The 16,522-nt window shown below is 54.2% G+C and overlaps 1 protein-coding gene across 6 annotated transcripts in view; it reads left to right on the top strand.

The window, feature by feature from the left end:
- The first annotated feature begins 1,994 nt into the window (after positions 1–1,994).
- Positions 1,995–16,522, top strand: part of NFATC1 (nuclear factor of activated T cells 1) — a 120,481-nt gene continuing 105,953 nt past the window's right edge. For 3 of the 6 annotated variants that reach the window (XM_082754596.1, XM_082754601.1, XM_082754600.1), the window contains exons 1-2: positions 1,995–2,447; positions 11,813–12,911. In XM_082754596.1, the coding sequence (XP_082610722.1) occupies positions 2,312–2,447; positions 11,813–12,911 (1,235 nt within the window). In that variant the 5' untranslated portion in view covers positions 1,995–2,311. Of the gene's footprint in view, positions 2,448–6,562; positions 6,865–11,812; positions 12,912–16,522 lie in introns of those variants that run through there. The other 3 variants (XM_082754598.1, XM_082754599.1, XM_082754597.1) reach the window with 3 other exon arrangements.

Genomic DNA, 16,522 nt, shown 5'->3' with positions numbered 1-16,522 from the left:
CAGCCATCAGATTTAGGAAAAGGAAGAAAACAATGACTGCACGCCCGCTGTAGGGGCTGGCCAGGCGTGCGCGCCTCGGCAGCAGCGCAGAAGAAAGGACTTGGCATCTGGGAAGTGGCTTTTAAAAACGGCCAGGGCGCGTTCGCTACAATAATCCACCGAAACAACAGCCGTCTAAAAATAGGGTTGTTTTCTGTACTAAGCTCCTTTTTAACTCCGTTAGTCATCACCGGCTCCTAAAATAAGAGCCGTGTAACAGTCTCTCCTAGTAGCAGCTGTAAACAAACTTTGGGGAGGCGCAGGGGAAAGGGAAGAGGAGCAGCGGGCGGAGGCGGGGCTGCAGCGGGCGGCCCCGGGGCGGCGGGGGGCGGCGGGGCCGGGGCCGGGGCCGGGGGCGGCCGGGGGGGACCCGCTCTGCGCTGCCGCCGCCGGCTGCCTGCGACAGCTCCCGGGGCCTTGGAGCGGAGCCACGGTGGTCCGGGCAACGGCATTAAACAGGAGGAAACAGACGGGGGATTCCGTCATTTCAGCGAGGAGCCGGGGGGGGGCAGGAAAGGAGAGTCCCGGGGAGGAGAGCGCGGCTCTCGCTCGCCCGCTGCTCCGCGCCTCGTCCCCGGCACTCGCCCCCGGCCTCCCAGAGAAGGCTCCGGGCTCTCCCCGTGCCCCTCGGGCCGCTCCGGGGCCGGCAGCAGGCGGGCGCCTCGCACACCCGGAGCCGCCGCCGGGGCCGCGCCGTCGGGGGACGGGGACCGGGGCGCCCCCCGCACCCGCCGCGCCCCCTGGCGGCGCCCCCGGGGCTCAGTGCCCCCGCCTCGCCGCCTTCTCCTCCTTTCCTTTGAAAGAAGAGCGTCTCCCTTTCTTTTGCTTTTATTTTATTTCTTTTCCTACGCGAGGGGATATCGCGCCGTCGGGGGGAGGGGGTGTTCCTTGCCGGGCTCGCTCCGTCGGTGGGGAGCGTTTTCCACGATGATTTAGTGGAGTAGCTCGCCCCGAAGGATCAGCCACGGCCTCCCGTTCCCCAGGAGCAGACAGGATTTCGTTTATATTGGGTTTATTTTCAACCACATATGGGTGTCATGCGCTAGATTTATGATTTTTTACATATTTTTTTTTTCATACACCAGATACGCTCGAAACCACCCTAACTCTCTGCTAGCTGCCGTCCAATTCCAACAGGAAAGTATGGCCCCCTCCTGCCAGCTGTGGGGGCAGAGGGAGGACGAAGGGGGAGCGAGGGGCGAGGGGAGAGGCGCGGCCCCTCGCCGGGGTGTCCCGGCCCCGTCGGGGGCATCCCGGAGCTGGGAGCGGGGAGGAGGAGAAGGAGGCGCTGCGGGCTGGAAACCTCTCCTTCCCCCGCTACGAAGTGATGAGATACAACTGTGTTGCTGAGATATTTACAGAATAATAATAAATAAAATAATAATAAATCTGGAGCGGCTGCAACCAAGTCCGCCGAGTCTGTTAGTAATTTAGCAGAATGGGATTTTCCTTTCTCTCGCCTGCCAGTTGATGCTCTTTTCCAAATTTCCACAGCGGGGGAAGCCTGCGATTTTTTACATAATGATTTCAGCATGCAAGGCCGCTTTTCTTTTTTTTTTTTTCCTTTTCCCTCCTTCTCTCCCCCGTCTCCCTTCCCTCCCCTCCCTCACTTCGCGACCCCGGCGTGCCGCCCGCTCCCCCGAGGAGCGCACGCAGCCTCCGGCGACGCCGCTGTCGGCCTCGACGGGGCCGTGCCGTGCCGGGCGGCTGCGGGGCCCCGCGGAGAAGCGAGTTGGCGACGCGGCGGCCGGGGCCCGTCGGTGCCCGCCGGTGCCCGCCTCCCGCTGGCCGCCCGCCGGCGGCGGGGCCGGGGCCCGGCTGACATCACGGGGCCGGGGCGGGGAGAGAGGGGGCCGGGAAGGGAAGGGAGGTGGGGGGGAGGGGGGGCGGGGGGGGGGGGTGTTTTCCAGCTTTAAAAAGGCGGCGCTGGGCGCGCAGCCCTGCGTCAGAGCGAGACTTCCCCGCTCCGCTCACCCGCTCGCCCCAGTAGCCCGGCCGCCGGGCAGCGCCTGCCGGCCCCGGCGCCCCGCGGCGGGCAGTGCCTCCGCAGTCCCCACGCACACCCGCCCTCCTCTCCATGCCCCGGCCCCGGGGGGGCGGCGGCGGCGAGCTCCCGTGCCTCCGCGGCTGCGGCTCCCACGCCGGGGGCGGCGCGGCCCCGGCCCCCGGGGCGTGAAGGCGGGCGGGGGGCGCGGGCAGGCGGGCGGGAGGGCGAACGGGGGCCGGCGGCGGCCCGGGGCGCGGTGCCGGGGCTCGCCGCCCCGCCGGGTGGATGCCCAGCGCTGCCCCGCCGGCCGCCACCGCCGCGCCGCCGTCGCGGGACGCAGACAGCGGGAGACAGGAGCCGGCGGCGGCCCCGCAGCGCGGCGCCCGCCCGCTCGGCAGCACCATGAAGGCGGCGGAGGAAGGTAACGGGCGGCGGGAGGGGGGTGCGGGCGGGAGGGTGGCGGTGTCCCCCGGTGTTTCCCCGCGGCGGCCCGGAGGTTTGCCGGCGGCCGCTTGCCAATAGGTGTCTCCTTCGCCTCTCGCACGGCGCCGCCTCGGCCGCGCAGCCGCTCCCGGGCGCCTCCCGCCGGCCCCGGTCCCGGTCCCGGTCCCGGTCCCGGTCCCGGTCCTGGTGCCGGCCGGGCAGCGGGGAGGCTGCACCCGCCTGGCTGCTGGTGTCCCTTCGGGAGCCAGCGCCGCGGACTCGTCCCCCCGGCTCGGGGACTGCCCCCCCTCCCGCCCCGAGGCGCAGGCCTGATTTTTTTGGGGAGGGGGCGGAATGTGCCCTGTAATTGCAAGCAGCCCTCGCAAATTCTCTCGGGACAGTTTGGAAGCCGCCTACAGAGAGGGTCTGGGGGCAGTGCCAGGCGCCGTGCTAGCCGTGAGCCGTCCCTTGGCGCACCAAAACAATCCCGCAAGCCGGGGCAGGCTGCGGGGGGCTCCGCCGCTTCCCCCCTCCGGCTCCGTGTCGCCCCAGCGCCGTGTCGCGACTCCTTGTAACTACCCTGCAGTGACCCTGCTCCACAAAGCGCGCTGAAAGCACGCCGACAAAGTTTCTGGAGAGAAAGATCGCGGGCACGGGGCTTGGGAAGCGCTTTGTCGGCTTGCACTGAACGTGCCAGTGCCAGGGGCAGCGTTTTGCCGGCGCGGGGACTGACTGCAGCCTCCTCTGTGCCAGTCGGGACATTTTTCTCTCCCCGGAGCATCGTTACCCAGCACCGCTCTGACGACTGGCTGCCTTTTCGCACGTCGCTGCTGCGAGCCAGAGCCTTTCGGTACCAGAGCGGGATGCCGGGGGGGACCCTGCGGGGTGATGCTGGGCATCGCCCCCGTGCCGGGGCAGGTGTGGGGCAGCCCCCCGCTGCGGGCCTGCTGGCAGCCCCCTGCCCTGCCGCCCCGCGCTGCCAGGCTCCCCGCTTCGCTTCCTATTTGCCTCCGCTTTGCTGCTGCTCGGGCTGAAATGGCCTGCCGGCCCCAGGCGGGGCATAGCAAGCCCACACGTCTTAGAAAGTTGTGAAGAAGTTGAGGATGGGTCGCGTCCAAGTCCGCCGTGTTTATCCCGCAGCTCCGCCGTGGGACAGCGCGGCTCCCCTTCCTGGGCTTGTCCCAGGAAAGCTGGACAGTCGCTCAGGACCCTCCTTTCTTTTTCTTTCTCTTCTTTTCTTCTTTTCTTTAATTTCTTTTCTTTCTCTTCTCTTTTTTTTTTTCTCCTCTTTCTCCTCTTTCTACTCTTTCTTTTTTCTTTTTCTTCTCTCTCTCTCTCTTTCTTCCTTTCAACACAGATTTTTCACTGCCGTGGTTCCTTTCAGTTGACAGGATCCTGTCAATGCAAAAGCTACGAGCGTGGCTGCAACCACGGCTCCACTTTTGAGGCATGCAAGGGCAGTTTTAGATGGAAGATAATTACTGCTTCATTAAATCGCGTTGGCTTTCGTTCCTCCCGCCCGTTCGGACCCCCGAGGGCTGTGCAGCCTTTGCAGTGCTCCGGACTTCAAGGGCAGGGAATGCACCAACTTGTAAAAATTACACCCAGAGACTAAATGTGTAATGGAGTCTCTTGTCAGAAAGCGATCCCCTCTCTTGATTTCTGTGGCATTTGTGATCCCGGTGTTAAAATGTCACCGACACTCTTCGATAATTCTCTCCTGTGTTGATGATAGATTTTGTAAGGGACCGAGAAAATGAGGCAGTCTAGAAGGTGTGACCCAATCCAGGAAACGGGGACGACGACGACCCTAAAAGTCAGGATTACTGCCTGCAAATTAAGGTGTTCCTTGATTACCAAAAGATGACAGAAAATAGGTTATTTCATGTTTAGCGTGGGAAGAAACTCTCGCAGTGTCTCGGTGGAAGGACCGGGCGCAGCTCGGCCCCCGCTCTTTTCTTTGGTTCCTACAGAGGTGCGGAGTCCAGAAAATATCTGGGGGTTAATGCCACATACGATTTAAAATCTTTTTTCAGGCTGTGTGACTGCGGCTGGAGCAGCCAGTCTGCTGGGTGACTTGTTGGACCTGCAGTGCGATCGGTGGAGTTGGCACAATTTGGGTTCACTACGGGGAGATGCTGCATTTGGGCTGGCGGTCCGTCGGTCGGTTTGTAAAGCTCGACGGGGAGCTTGCCTTGCCCCGGAGCACATCGGCTCCCCTCCGTCTCGTTTCTCTCTCCCCTTTTCAATGCTTTAAACCAGCGCAGTAACTGGCGCTACGCTTATTCTGTCCCCACGTACGGCATCGCTTCCGCTCTACTTTTCTCTACATCTTTACTTCTTCTCCAAGGGAAGGGTGCCAATGGAAATATTTTATTGACGGCGCTAATATTTATGGAGTTGGCCAATCAGACCGCCTGGACGGTAGTTTCCGACAGTTTACCCATCCTGCAGGTACCAGATGTGGAAGAGGCAGAGGAGTGGAAGCAACGGGAGCAATTTGGGAGCTGCTCCTCGCCTCCCTCCCGACGAGCCCCGGCAGGAGATAGGGGCCCTGCGGGAAGCTCCCCACTTGGGGAGGGATGAACCCCGTGAAACCGGGGGGCACCGCCGCGGAGGCTGGGGGTGCGGACGAGGCAGCTGTCCAGCTTGTAGGCCCTCGGCAGGGGGACCGGAGGGGCGGCAGTCCGTGCCGTCGGGCCGCGCTGCGGTGCGGCCGTGCGCGGGTACCAGGGGACACTCGTCCCCGGCCTGCTCCGGCATCCCAGGGCGAGCGTGGTCCCGATGGGCCGGCAGCTCCAGGCGGGGCTTTCCGCTGCTGTCAGGGCCTTTTGCACACTCGTGTGACTCAGCCCCGGCCCTTTGGGGAAGCGGCTCCGAGCGGGGGACCGACGGCAGCCGCACGGCGCTTTGGCACCCGGGCCCGGCACCGCCTCCGCCCTGGACCAGACCCCTTCATCTGCAAGGCAAAGCCCTGTCCCGGGACAGGGCCGCCCTCTGGCAGGGTGCCGGGGCCGAAGGGACCTTGTCCTGGGGCTGCTCCGGGGGCTTCCGACGTGCGCCGGGCCCGGCGAGCCTCCGGAGGCACGTCGAGACTGCGGCGCGGCCGTGCGGGGAGGGGAAAAAGTGTGATGGACTCTGATGGAAAAAAACTGTGTTTTCCTGGCACTTTGCAGTGGAGATTTCAGCCATACGCCTGGAAAATGGTATTCCCTCGGTTTAGAAGGGAATACCATTTCCATAACTGCTTTAAAAAGCTATTCCTTTTGAAATCCGGCCTTAAATTCTGGGAGCTCAGCAGTCGCAGCAAGCCCTAGCTGCTGGGCCGGAGAGGTCATTTGCGTGTTGGAGACTTTAAAATGGCTTTGTATGATCCCAGAGAAGTGCATTTCTAATGCGAGATGGACGCTATTTCTTTTCGTCTACCCGATTTTAAACCCATTTAAGCAGCAGAACCCCGCAGGCCGGGGAAGCACCGTGCCACTCTTCATGCCGCGGCCGAGCCACATCCAACGCAGCTTGGGCCAGGGGACTTCTCCCGGCCCGGCGCACAGAGGCAACTGGTGTGTTGCGAGCCCCACTTTAATGCGCTTTTTATAGCAGTTGGCACTAGTGGGTGCTGCAACTAAGTAAAATAAATTAAAAAAAGAAAAGGGGGAAAAAAAAAAAAGCAGGAGTTCGGAGCCTCCTGGCTCGCAGCTGCCAGGTGGGGACCCTCGGAGCAAGACCAGTGCCTCGGCGGCGCTCAGCGCCCGGCGCGGATCCCCCCGGGACAAGGCGAGCGGAGGCGAGGCCCCGAGGGTAGAAACCTCCCCGGCTGCACCGTGCCGCCCCACGGGATCCCGGCACCTGCGGCAATTGCGATTTCCACCGTGCGGGAGCAGGTGAAAGCCCGCTGCCCCCAGGTCTCCCCAGCCCACATCCCCTCCCGGTGCGGGCGACCCCGGGGGGGCTCCCCGCGGCGTGCGGGCTGCGCTGTGCGAGCCGGTGCCGCGGGAGGGGGGTGCGGGGGAGGGCAGGGCAAGGCGGTTGTTTGCATCGACCCGGAAACATCAACAAAGCGACGGAGGGCGGATCAGAGGCGGCGGCGGCGATAGCGAGATAGGCCGGCCGTCGGGGCCGGGGTCACATTACCGTGCCGGCCGCCTCCTGCGCCTTGTCGGGGCCTCGCTCCGGAGCCCCGCCGCCGAGGGGAGCTCGTCCCGGCCCCGCTGTGCCGGCGGCAGCAGGTGTCGGGCGCGACGGGGCGGGCCCGACGGGGCGGGCCGGGGGCTGCGCCGCCGCCTGGGCGCCGGAGCGAGGCGGGCGGGGGTCGCCGCGGGCGGCGGGAGCCATGACCGGCGTGGAGGCCGAGCAGGAGTTTGATTTCGATTTCCTCTTTGAGTTCAAGCACAGCGATGAGGGCGGCGGCGGAGGTGGGTCGCGGCCGGGGAGGCACCTCCGGGGGTCCCGGGGGAGGGATGCTGCTGGAAGGGGCGGGGGAGGTGGCCCTGCGGGGGGTCCTTCCCGAGCGGGAGGCAGAAGCGGGGGCGATATTTTGGGTCCTGCGCAGCTGCGGGGCGGCGAGCGGGGGGCACCGGCAGCCAGCAGTGAAATCCTGCCCGGAGCCTCTTTCCCTTTCGGTGCCCTTGTGTCTGTACCGTGACACGTCTCGGAGGGGAGGCCACGCGGGAGGCAGCCCGTGTGCGATTTGTTAAACTTCGGAGCTGTTCAGAAAGCCGGAGTTTTGCCTTGCGTGCGCAGCCGGGAGCTTGCGACCGAGCCGTCCCCGCAGGCTGCCAGGGGCTGGCCGGCAGCGAGCCCAGCGCCGCTTCTCCGCCGCCCTCCGCAGCCCCGGGACCGGCAGCGGCAGCTCGGGTCCGGCCTCGCCCCGTGGCAGAGATGGGGCCGGGGGAAAAGCCCCTGCTGCCCTTCCTCTCGCCCCCCGCCTGTGAGCTGGAGCGAGCTCGGCTCAGGGTTTCGGTCCTCCAGGCATTCAGGCTTGAAGGTCATCCGCAAGCAAAAATAACGGTCCCGGATTCGTCGTGGGTCACGGTTTGCAAGCCCGGTGTCTCCGTGTGGCAGTTTTATGACTTTGAGCAATATTGGAGGTGGGAACAGGGTAAAGGAGTTGGGAGCTGACACACACACAGAAAGTTGTCGTTGCTTCCCGATACCAAGCAGGCTGTCCCTGCCTCAGCTATAGCAGGTCAATGTAAAAGTAAAAGTAGGTGATGTAAAGCTGTTCCAGTTTCTTTTTCTACTTTATTTATTTATTTATTTATTTTTCTAGTGCTTTTCCCTTTAAATCAAAGGAGGTTCCCAAACCCTTCCCTGCATATCACAGCCTGTCAGGGCATAGCTGTGCATGGTGCTCCCCTTCCTAATGCCCTGCTCTCCAGCACGTTCTCAGTGTCCAGATGGCTGCAAGGAGATTCCCAGATTTTTAGAAAATTAGCTTTTAAGAGTGTCACACCAAGCTTTATAGACGTAATTTCCTATGAATTAGGCACCTGGAAAGTGGAGGGGCCTGAACAACTTAAGTGTCAAAGTCGTAGTGAGAAGAGTAACTCCATTAGGCAGTGCTGAAAGCATGAACTTCAGTGTAAGCCTAGGTGTGGCTTCACGTCTGGAAGTGTAAAACAGCCTTTGCCTTCTCTGAAGCCCCTTTGAGCTGCAGGTGTTAAGCAGTCCTATTTAAAGTGTATAAATAAAAAATGATGGTTCTCAGTGCTTTGTAGGATCAGCTTGTTAATGATGGAAAGGGATAAAGCCTATGCCCAGTAAAACTAACTAGAGAAAAAAAATGTTTGTTTGTTTTTGTTTTGTTTTGTTTTGTTTTTGTTTTTTTTTTTTATGCTGTCATGAAGTGAAATGTAATGTGAAGGTGTGCTCACAAATCAAGGAGTCCAATTTCTTGTTCTAGTTATACCTAATGTAAGTGTAAATATGTTGGCAACCAAACCATTGCATACTTCCGCTGGTCTATCTGATACCGAGGTTTGGCTCAAGATACTAAAACAGGCTTTTGAAAGTGCTGTGGTACCAAGTTGTGTGAGTTACTGCCCATGAACAGCAGTACAAGCATAAGCCCAGGCTCACGGGCTCTGCGCCATGCAGGGAGCTTCTGTGGATCAGGGTCACAGTCAAAGTGGCTGCCCATGCTCAAGCATTACCTTCCTTTCATCCGTATCGGCGCTGTCAAAATACCCTACAAAGCTGCATTATGTGGTGTAGTTTTATACCTATGTAGCCACTTCCATCTCCCTTCCCTCTCAAGACTGGCATTTTATTTCTGCGTGTCTTACCGTTGTGAGGGAAACAACAGCATTTTATGAACACTCACTATGTGTGCTTGATGAATTTTTGTGAACACAGGAGTTGAGCACAGGAACGTGATTTTTCACAAATGTATCTGGTGGGTCTTAGTGCACAAGCCAGGGGCTTGGTCTTGTCCCTAGGTCTGGTTTTCAGGCTTTTATATTTGTTGGGCATCTTTTGTACACAGTCTGAAAAGTTACCTAAATATATGTACGTAAAGGGTTTGGATCTTTTGATTCTGAGTACTACTGTGTGAGAAGATGTACACCATGTACTTTTCCTATGCCCTTTAAAAGTTGACTTCTTAAAAATGTGCATGATAGTACTAAAAGAGACTATTCCTTGCGATGTGCGTTAGGAGGACTTGTTGCTTGGAGCATTGGTAGCTTGTGCTTATATATACATTTTTTAAGCTGGTTTCCTGAGGCCAGTCTGAGGCTTTGTATAAGCTCTTCAGCCTGGGCTGCAGATCCCTGGCAGACTTCAATGTCCGATTTTTACTCTAGCTTTTTTTACCCTAGCTGCGCATTAGATTTTGGAGTACCACTGGGTTCACGGTACTTTTTATGCAGGTAACAACAATCTCTGTTTATTTACTTATTAATTATAATAACTAAGGTGTCGGTGCAGCAGTCAGCAGATGCAGCTGGTCTGCCAAGCCCACCTGGTGGGCGCAGAGCTGGGGCACCCCGCAGAGCCCCCAGCCCCCTGCCCGTGTGTCTCTGGCCGTGTGCCAGGGGCCGGCCGTGCAGCAGGGCCCATGGGGCGCATGTGGCGGGGCTGCCAGGAAGAGCCGGGCCTGCATCCCAGCAGCTGGGACAGCGCCAGGGACGTCGCCTGCCTCCGGAGCTGGAGGAAGCAGAAAGGGGCTGGGGCTGCCTTGGAGGCCACTTTCTGAAACGGAGAAGGTCTTACCACTGACTGCCACTTTGATGTTTGGTGTTGTTGTTGTGTGGTGTTTTTTTTTTTTTTTCTGTGAAAAGTGAGAAAGAAGTAGTGGTTGCAGTAGCTGTGAGCGAGCAGTGCTGCCACGCAACAGGGCAGTAAGAAGAGGCAACTCATTTTGGAAGGAGAGGGCTCTGGTCCCCCAGGCAGAACTGCGCATTGCCATGACCACTGCAGTCAGATAACCCGTCTCAAAGGAGCACCCCTTTTTCCACATTTCCTCCTTGCCTTGCTGTTGAATAATCCAGTTCTATCTGTGGTATGCTCTGTTGTAATTTAATGACTCTTCTCACTAAACATCTCATTTCTGAAGGTAGAGTAGAAAGTGAGCTGAAAAGATGTTGTTTCTTATTGTTTGTGAATGGTACCTGACGTGGCACAAAGCAGCTGGAACTTCACAGAGTAGCTGTGAAACTGCTAGAGCACATTAATTTTTTGTAAGTACCATTTGTCTCGGAGTGGTTGCCAGAGAGAAACATGAGCATGGGGTAGCCGGAGGATGACACCAGAGAGGGCTGAGCTCATACACAAAAGAAAGCGAATAGCCGGTAGCACTGGCTGGCATAACCTGCTCGGAGGCTTGTTTGCATCCACAGTGCTCCTGGGGAGTGAGTCGTGTTGGGAATACCAGTCACGATGATTAACAGAGCTTTTCTGCATCTATGCGGGGAAGGTGGACATTGGGCACTTCCAGGAGCTTGCCACCTGGGAGGGATGGGAACCAGTTACCTGTGTGGACCAGGTCTGGCCAGGGGCACACAAAGTTTCCCTCTGTCATATGGGAAAGCGTCACTGCCCTAACAAACCCGGGGCAATGCTGGTTGTGCATGGAGCTGGAGCGGGGTGTATTTCCAGCCTGCTGTGAATAAACTTCTAGAACAGCATTACCCAAATCTCAAATTCAGCAGGCTGATAGCAAGGGTTTGCTATCTTTTCCCACATGGAGAGTGACACCAGCATGAGGGTGTCTGGCCCAAGTGTGCCGGTGATGCCAGGCCTCCTTATGCAAGAAAGTACGGGGTGACTCCTGATCCTACCACCATTCATAGCACCAAGGGCTGCCTGTCTCCCTGTCCACAGCCTGGGGTGTCCCTGGGTGGCATATAGAGACCCACATGCAGCCCCAGGGCAGAAGGAGCAGAGCCAAAGGTGCCCCACCAGCAGGCTGACGGTGGGGTGAGGAGAGAATGGTCTCCTGCAGGCCAGGTTCTCCATAGCACAGCAGGGATGAAAGTGGATGAAGGTGCGTGAAGGTTGGGCTGTTCCCCTGTGTTGGTGCAAGTCTGTGATGTGATCTGTCACTTTTCAGGTTTTCCACACAGCACAACCGTGCTATTTCTTTAGTACACCCGGAGCTGTAACATGCTCAGGGAGTTGGCCAAGAGCACACTGCTGGCAGTGCTTAATGTGGCATGCACGAGAACCAGCAATTTTAGTGGAATTTCATCTGTCACAGAGTAGCAACACATCCATGTTTATCCATCACCTGGTCTTTGCCAGTTAGGCCGGAGGATAAGTGGTCCCAGAAATGAGAGCAGGTCAATAGATCCATCTCGTTCCAAAAACCTAGTTAACTGGAACCGTTTGGAAACTCTCTGTAATGGAAATTTCAGTTGTGTATAATTTTTTTAAGAGAATGCAGTTGATCGTGTTCTTTGTTTTAGTCTGCCTCCACTTTTTTTTGTTGTTGGTGTGTTGTTTTATTTTTGTTTGTTTTTTAGTTTTTAATATTCCAGCTTTTCAGTGAGGGAATTAGGCTCATGTGTAAAAGCACATCTCTTGGGCAGCATTGCAGTCTCTGAATGCTATTGCACCCCTGTTTGAAGACTCAATTTTTGGTTCTGAAGGTTTACATATGTCTCCTCAAGACAAACTCAGTCCATGTACATCCCTGTCACAAGACAGCTTGTCTTGTGCTGCTCAGTTAGTAGGATTTTCAAGGATGCAAGCGTGCAGCTTCTCCCCTAACACGGCATGCCTGTCTGATGGGTTGTCAAAGAGTGCTGTTCTCTCGTGTCTTTTGTCATGTTCCTCCACTCCAGCTCGGTATGTTGCTAAGTGAGTATTTATGTGCAACACTTCATATCATTATTTTTTGTTTGTTTGTTTGTTTTCCAGAACACTATAATTATACATCTTCAAACGTAAATGCTGGCTTGCCTCTAAATGTGGCACATTCCTCATTGTCAACTCCATGTCATGGCCTTCAGACATCAAATCCCGTCATTTCAGTTGTCCCATCAACAAATCATCCTTCTGGATATGGAGGACACATTGACAGTGGGGCCTCTGAGTATTACCTGCCTCCAAACATCAGACCTAACGGAGCTCCAGCACTGGAGAGCCCTAGAATTGAGATCACCTCTTACATGGGACTTCATCATAACAACAACCAGTTTTTCCACGATGAGGTTGAGGAAGCCATCCCAAATGCAAAGCGATCACCTTCCACTGCCACTTTGAACTTACCGAACATCGAGGCGTACAGAGACCCGTCCTGCCTGAGTCCAGCTAGTAGCTTGTCTTCCAGAAGCTGCAACTCTGAAGCATCTTCCTACGAGTCCAACTACTCGTACCCATACACTTCTCCCCAGACCTCTCCGTGGCAGTCCCCATGTGTCTCTCCGAAGACCACTGACACAGAGGAAGGCTACCAGCGTGGCATGGTGGCCTGCACTTTGCTCAATTCGCCAAGGCACTCTCCGTCTACATCTCCCAGGACAAGCATCACAGAGGAGAACTGGCTGGGGGCTCGCAACTCCAGGCCTCCATCTCCCTGTAACAAGAGAAAGTACAGCCTCAATGGCCGGCAGACCTCCTACTCACCGCATCACTCCCCAACACCTTCACCACAAAACTCGCCACGGGTGAGTGTCACAGACGAGACGTGGCTGGGGAACACCAACCAGTACACGAGCTCTGCCATTGTCGCTGCCATCAATGCTCTCACCACCGACAGCACGATAGATATGAACGATGGGATTCCCATCAAGTCAAGGAAGACCGCTATTGACCACACCCCATCCATGACTCTCAAAACCGAACCGGCTGGCGAGGATCATGGGACCATATCGCCAACTGCCGATTTGTCACCAGAAGACTTCTCCAGCTTTCAGCACATCAGGAAAGGAAACTTCTGTGAGCAGTACCTGTCTGTGCCACAGCATCCATACCAGTGGGCCAAACCAAAGTCTCTGTCTCCTACATCCTACATGAGGTAAGGAGCCCTAACTTAGAGGACAATCCTGGCAATATCTTTACTGTATGGTTTTCTTTTTTTTTCCTCCTTCCCCTTCCCATATCTGTTTGGCCAGCCAAATCTGCCCATCCACTCATTTCATTTAGACATTTCTTGTGATGCCGCCTCTTGTCATTGGTGTGACATGACCATGAGTACATCTTTGAAAGGTTAAAAAGGCCACTCCAGAAGTTGACTGCCTGTTGGTTGTAACTGGTTACTGCTTCCCAGGGGACAAGCCCAAGTCCAGCCAGTCTCAAAATAGGATATTCATGGGTATTCAGAAGCTTGACAGGCAGCAGGACTATTGGGTACCATCAAACCAAGGTTTTATCGATGTTGTTCATCATGTCTTAACATGTTTTTGCGGCAGGACTATGAGATGTTCCTGTTATTGTGCTGTTACAGGGCACTTTACGTTTGTGCTTTACAGACAGTGAATACAAACAGGGTAGGAATAGGTTTCTTTTACAACTTACTTCAGCACTTACTTAATCTGAAACTTTATATGAAAGCTTCATACCAGTCTTCTTTTCCTGTCTGCAATGGACAATGATTTTATTTTTTCTCCCTTTCTCCACCATTTTTATGTTTAAACAAGAAAACCTTATTTGTAAGCTGATAATACGTGTCACATTTATTTATCATAAGAGGACTCCAAGTAGAAAGGAACAAATGGCCTGGATTTGAGTTACATGCATTGCTTTCTCTTTTGGTCTCAATTACAGTCTTTAATTTGAAATCTTAAGACTGCATATACAGTGGCATGTGATGCAGAAAAAGAGTTTGGCTTTCCAAAAGTTCACAGACCTGTTCCGGTCCCTGACTGTGATAGCAATCCTTCTCCTTTCCCTCCCCAAGAACATAAGGCTTCTTGCTTTTAACAACACAACTGTCTTTGCCAACATGAAAGATGTGGACACATAGCTGCAATATTTTAGTTAGTAATAGCTTCCTTGGCTCTCAACCTTGCCAGTCTCATTTGTCTCCACCCAGCGTTTCTCTGCTACCTGCTTCCTACAAAAACTGGACAGTGGACCATGGCACTTCATGTTACAACAAGTAGCACTGTCCCTCCTCATCCTCACTGTTCTCCCATCCTCCTCTCTGCATTGTCCCAGCTCCTTGGCAGGACCTTGGCCCAGTTCAGCGCTGGGAGATGTAACTGTCCTGTTGTGTCTGCTGGAGCCACCCACAGATGGGCGCTTGCTGTCTTTCAGCGCAGGGATGGGATCTTTCCACACCCAGAAAATCCATCAGAGACTTCCTGAGTATTCAAAAAAAAACCATTTGTGTTCTCCCACCAAAGGTGTAAAATAGTCTGAATTTATCAGAGAGGCAGGACGTTTGGTTTTGTGTTTGGCTGTTTTTTGCCAAAGACTGCACAGGCAATAACGTGACAGTTCGACCAAACACATTTTTATCTTTCTCTTGCAGAGAGTCGCCTGTAGGCACTTTAATGTAGTCAGTGAGAAGGCAACCTAGCATTCCTGTGTGCTAACACAAACAAGAAAGGTGAAGTGTACAAAACAGAGCCCCACTACATTGTGTATTTAACATTTTTTCCACTGTTTTGGTCTCATATAAAATATGTTTCCTGGTTCGCAATATGTTTCCATGTGATCTCATTAACTTGTGCTCTAGGGCAGTTGGAAGTTACTGTCGAAATGTGATTTTAAGTTATTTTACCAATCAGATACACTGACAGTGCTTCCTTCCACCAAAAATACCTCTCATTTTATGTATATAAGAGTGCTGGGCAACTGAGCACAGACGTCAACAGGATCACAGCCTACGCAACAGAAACTATGTTATTTTAAATCTTTCCAAAAAAATTGGTTAAGAATTTGTCACAACAGATCTGGATTTTTTTCCTGTTATTTTACACATCTGTTCTATTTCAAATGCTGGGGCTTTAGGGGTGAGTTCCAACAAACAACTCAGGCTCCAAAATCTACCCGGTCATAATGATTTTGAGATAACCATATTTGATTACCTCCTCTGTCACTTCCTGAATATGCATTACATTTTCATCAAAAGCAAGCGTGCCTTGGAAAATCACTGATGCCCCACCCCACCCCCCCACCTTTCATTCCCCTGTATTTCCCTGCTGGGGAATATGCTCCAACAGCGTGAGCTGGGTGTGTGGCTGTCTCCTTTTCTGTGTTTTTATGGCAGGCATTAGTCTAAAAGAGAAACAGTGTTGTTTTTGTGTTATCTCTAAAATTGATGTTTTTCATTTATTGTAATTAAAACTCAATCAGTTTTCAGCTTTTCAAGTACTGGGACAAAGAGGTATAATAAGAGTAGAGAAAGTAATGCCTGGCTCAACAGAAATACTATCTTTTCATGCCCCAAGTTTCTTCTGATTTCTTAAGAGGAATGTGAGGCATACCAGCTTGGAAGCTCATCCCAGATCCACCAGCTCTGGGCTCTTCAGAGCAGGTTTTGGCTGATAGATCCCCACCAAGGGCTACCAACACGACCTGATTCCTGTGCAGGAGTCAGCGTATGGTTACTGAGGTTCATGACAAAGGGTGGGAGGACAGGCCCTGGCCCTGCTGCTGGGGACGGCACCAGGCAGGCAGGCTGTTTAGGGTTACCAGTGCAGCTGGGACTTCGTCCCTGGTGCTTTGACTGCTGTCTGTGGCCTCAGGCCAAGGCTTTTGGTGTAGAAGATATTGAGAGACCAAGTAGAGATGAACATGAGAAGCTTTGGATCAAACCATGAGGTGGCAATGGGAATTGTGCCTCTTCCAGACCTCAATATACAAGAAGAAGCACTCCATCAGCCATTTATTGTACAGGCAGCTGATACTCTGTGTTTCTCAACCTGTGGCTGAATCAGTTGCTTTCTTTTCTCTGATATTTATACATCACTTTTCCATGCTCTGTCAAAGGCAAGATGGAAGTACAGAGTTTGACTTTTGCCCTTGGATTTGGAGACAGTACTGACAGCATGGTATTAGTGACTTTCCAAGACTAAGATCTTGTTTCTCACCCACTCATCAGCACGTCCCAAATCATTATTGGCTCTAGCAGAAAGGATTGGCACTCCTGACAATGCCAGACTTCTGAGTATCTTATGCTTTTTTTACGTCTTCCTCTTATGCCACTCTACTTGACCAAACAAAACTTGAAATCTAGAGCCAGTTTCTTACTCATTGAAAAGTAACAACTTCTTTATATGCTTTGTAGTTGCCTCAAAATAACTTTATTTTGATATCGGCTTTAATAACAGTTTCATCCAATAAGTGTGTTAGCCTGTATCACTTTAATTTTCATTAGATGTAGGGTAGCTGGGGGGGAGGTGGGAAGAAAAGTGGTTGGATTTGTTGGTCAGGTGTATGGCATGTTTGAAGTCTGCCACACGAAAAGGAGCTTCCAGGAATAGACACCCAGTTCCAGGTGGTTTGTAAAAGCTCTCTACTGTATTTTTTATATGGTTTATTTTTTTTTTTAGCTTCAGTCTCCTTTTCAGCCTCAAAAATATACATATATGTTCTTGAAACCACAGAGAGAAACATGTAGTTTTACATATGGAGGCTGTAATTTGCACACAGAGAATGTATGTTTGGATATCTGTCTAC

This window comes from Aythya marila, assembly GCF_965140915.1.
Source record: "Aythya marila genome assembly, chromosome: 2".
NCBI lineage: Eukaryota > Metazoa > Chordata > Aves > Anseriformes > Anatidae > Aythya > Aythya marila.
The sequence above is the reverse complement of the archived record's forward strand: the minus strand, read 5'-3'. Positions and strand labels throughout refer to the sequence as shown.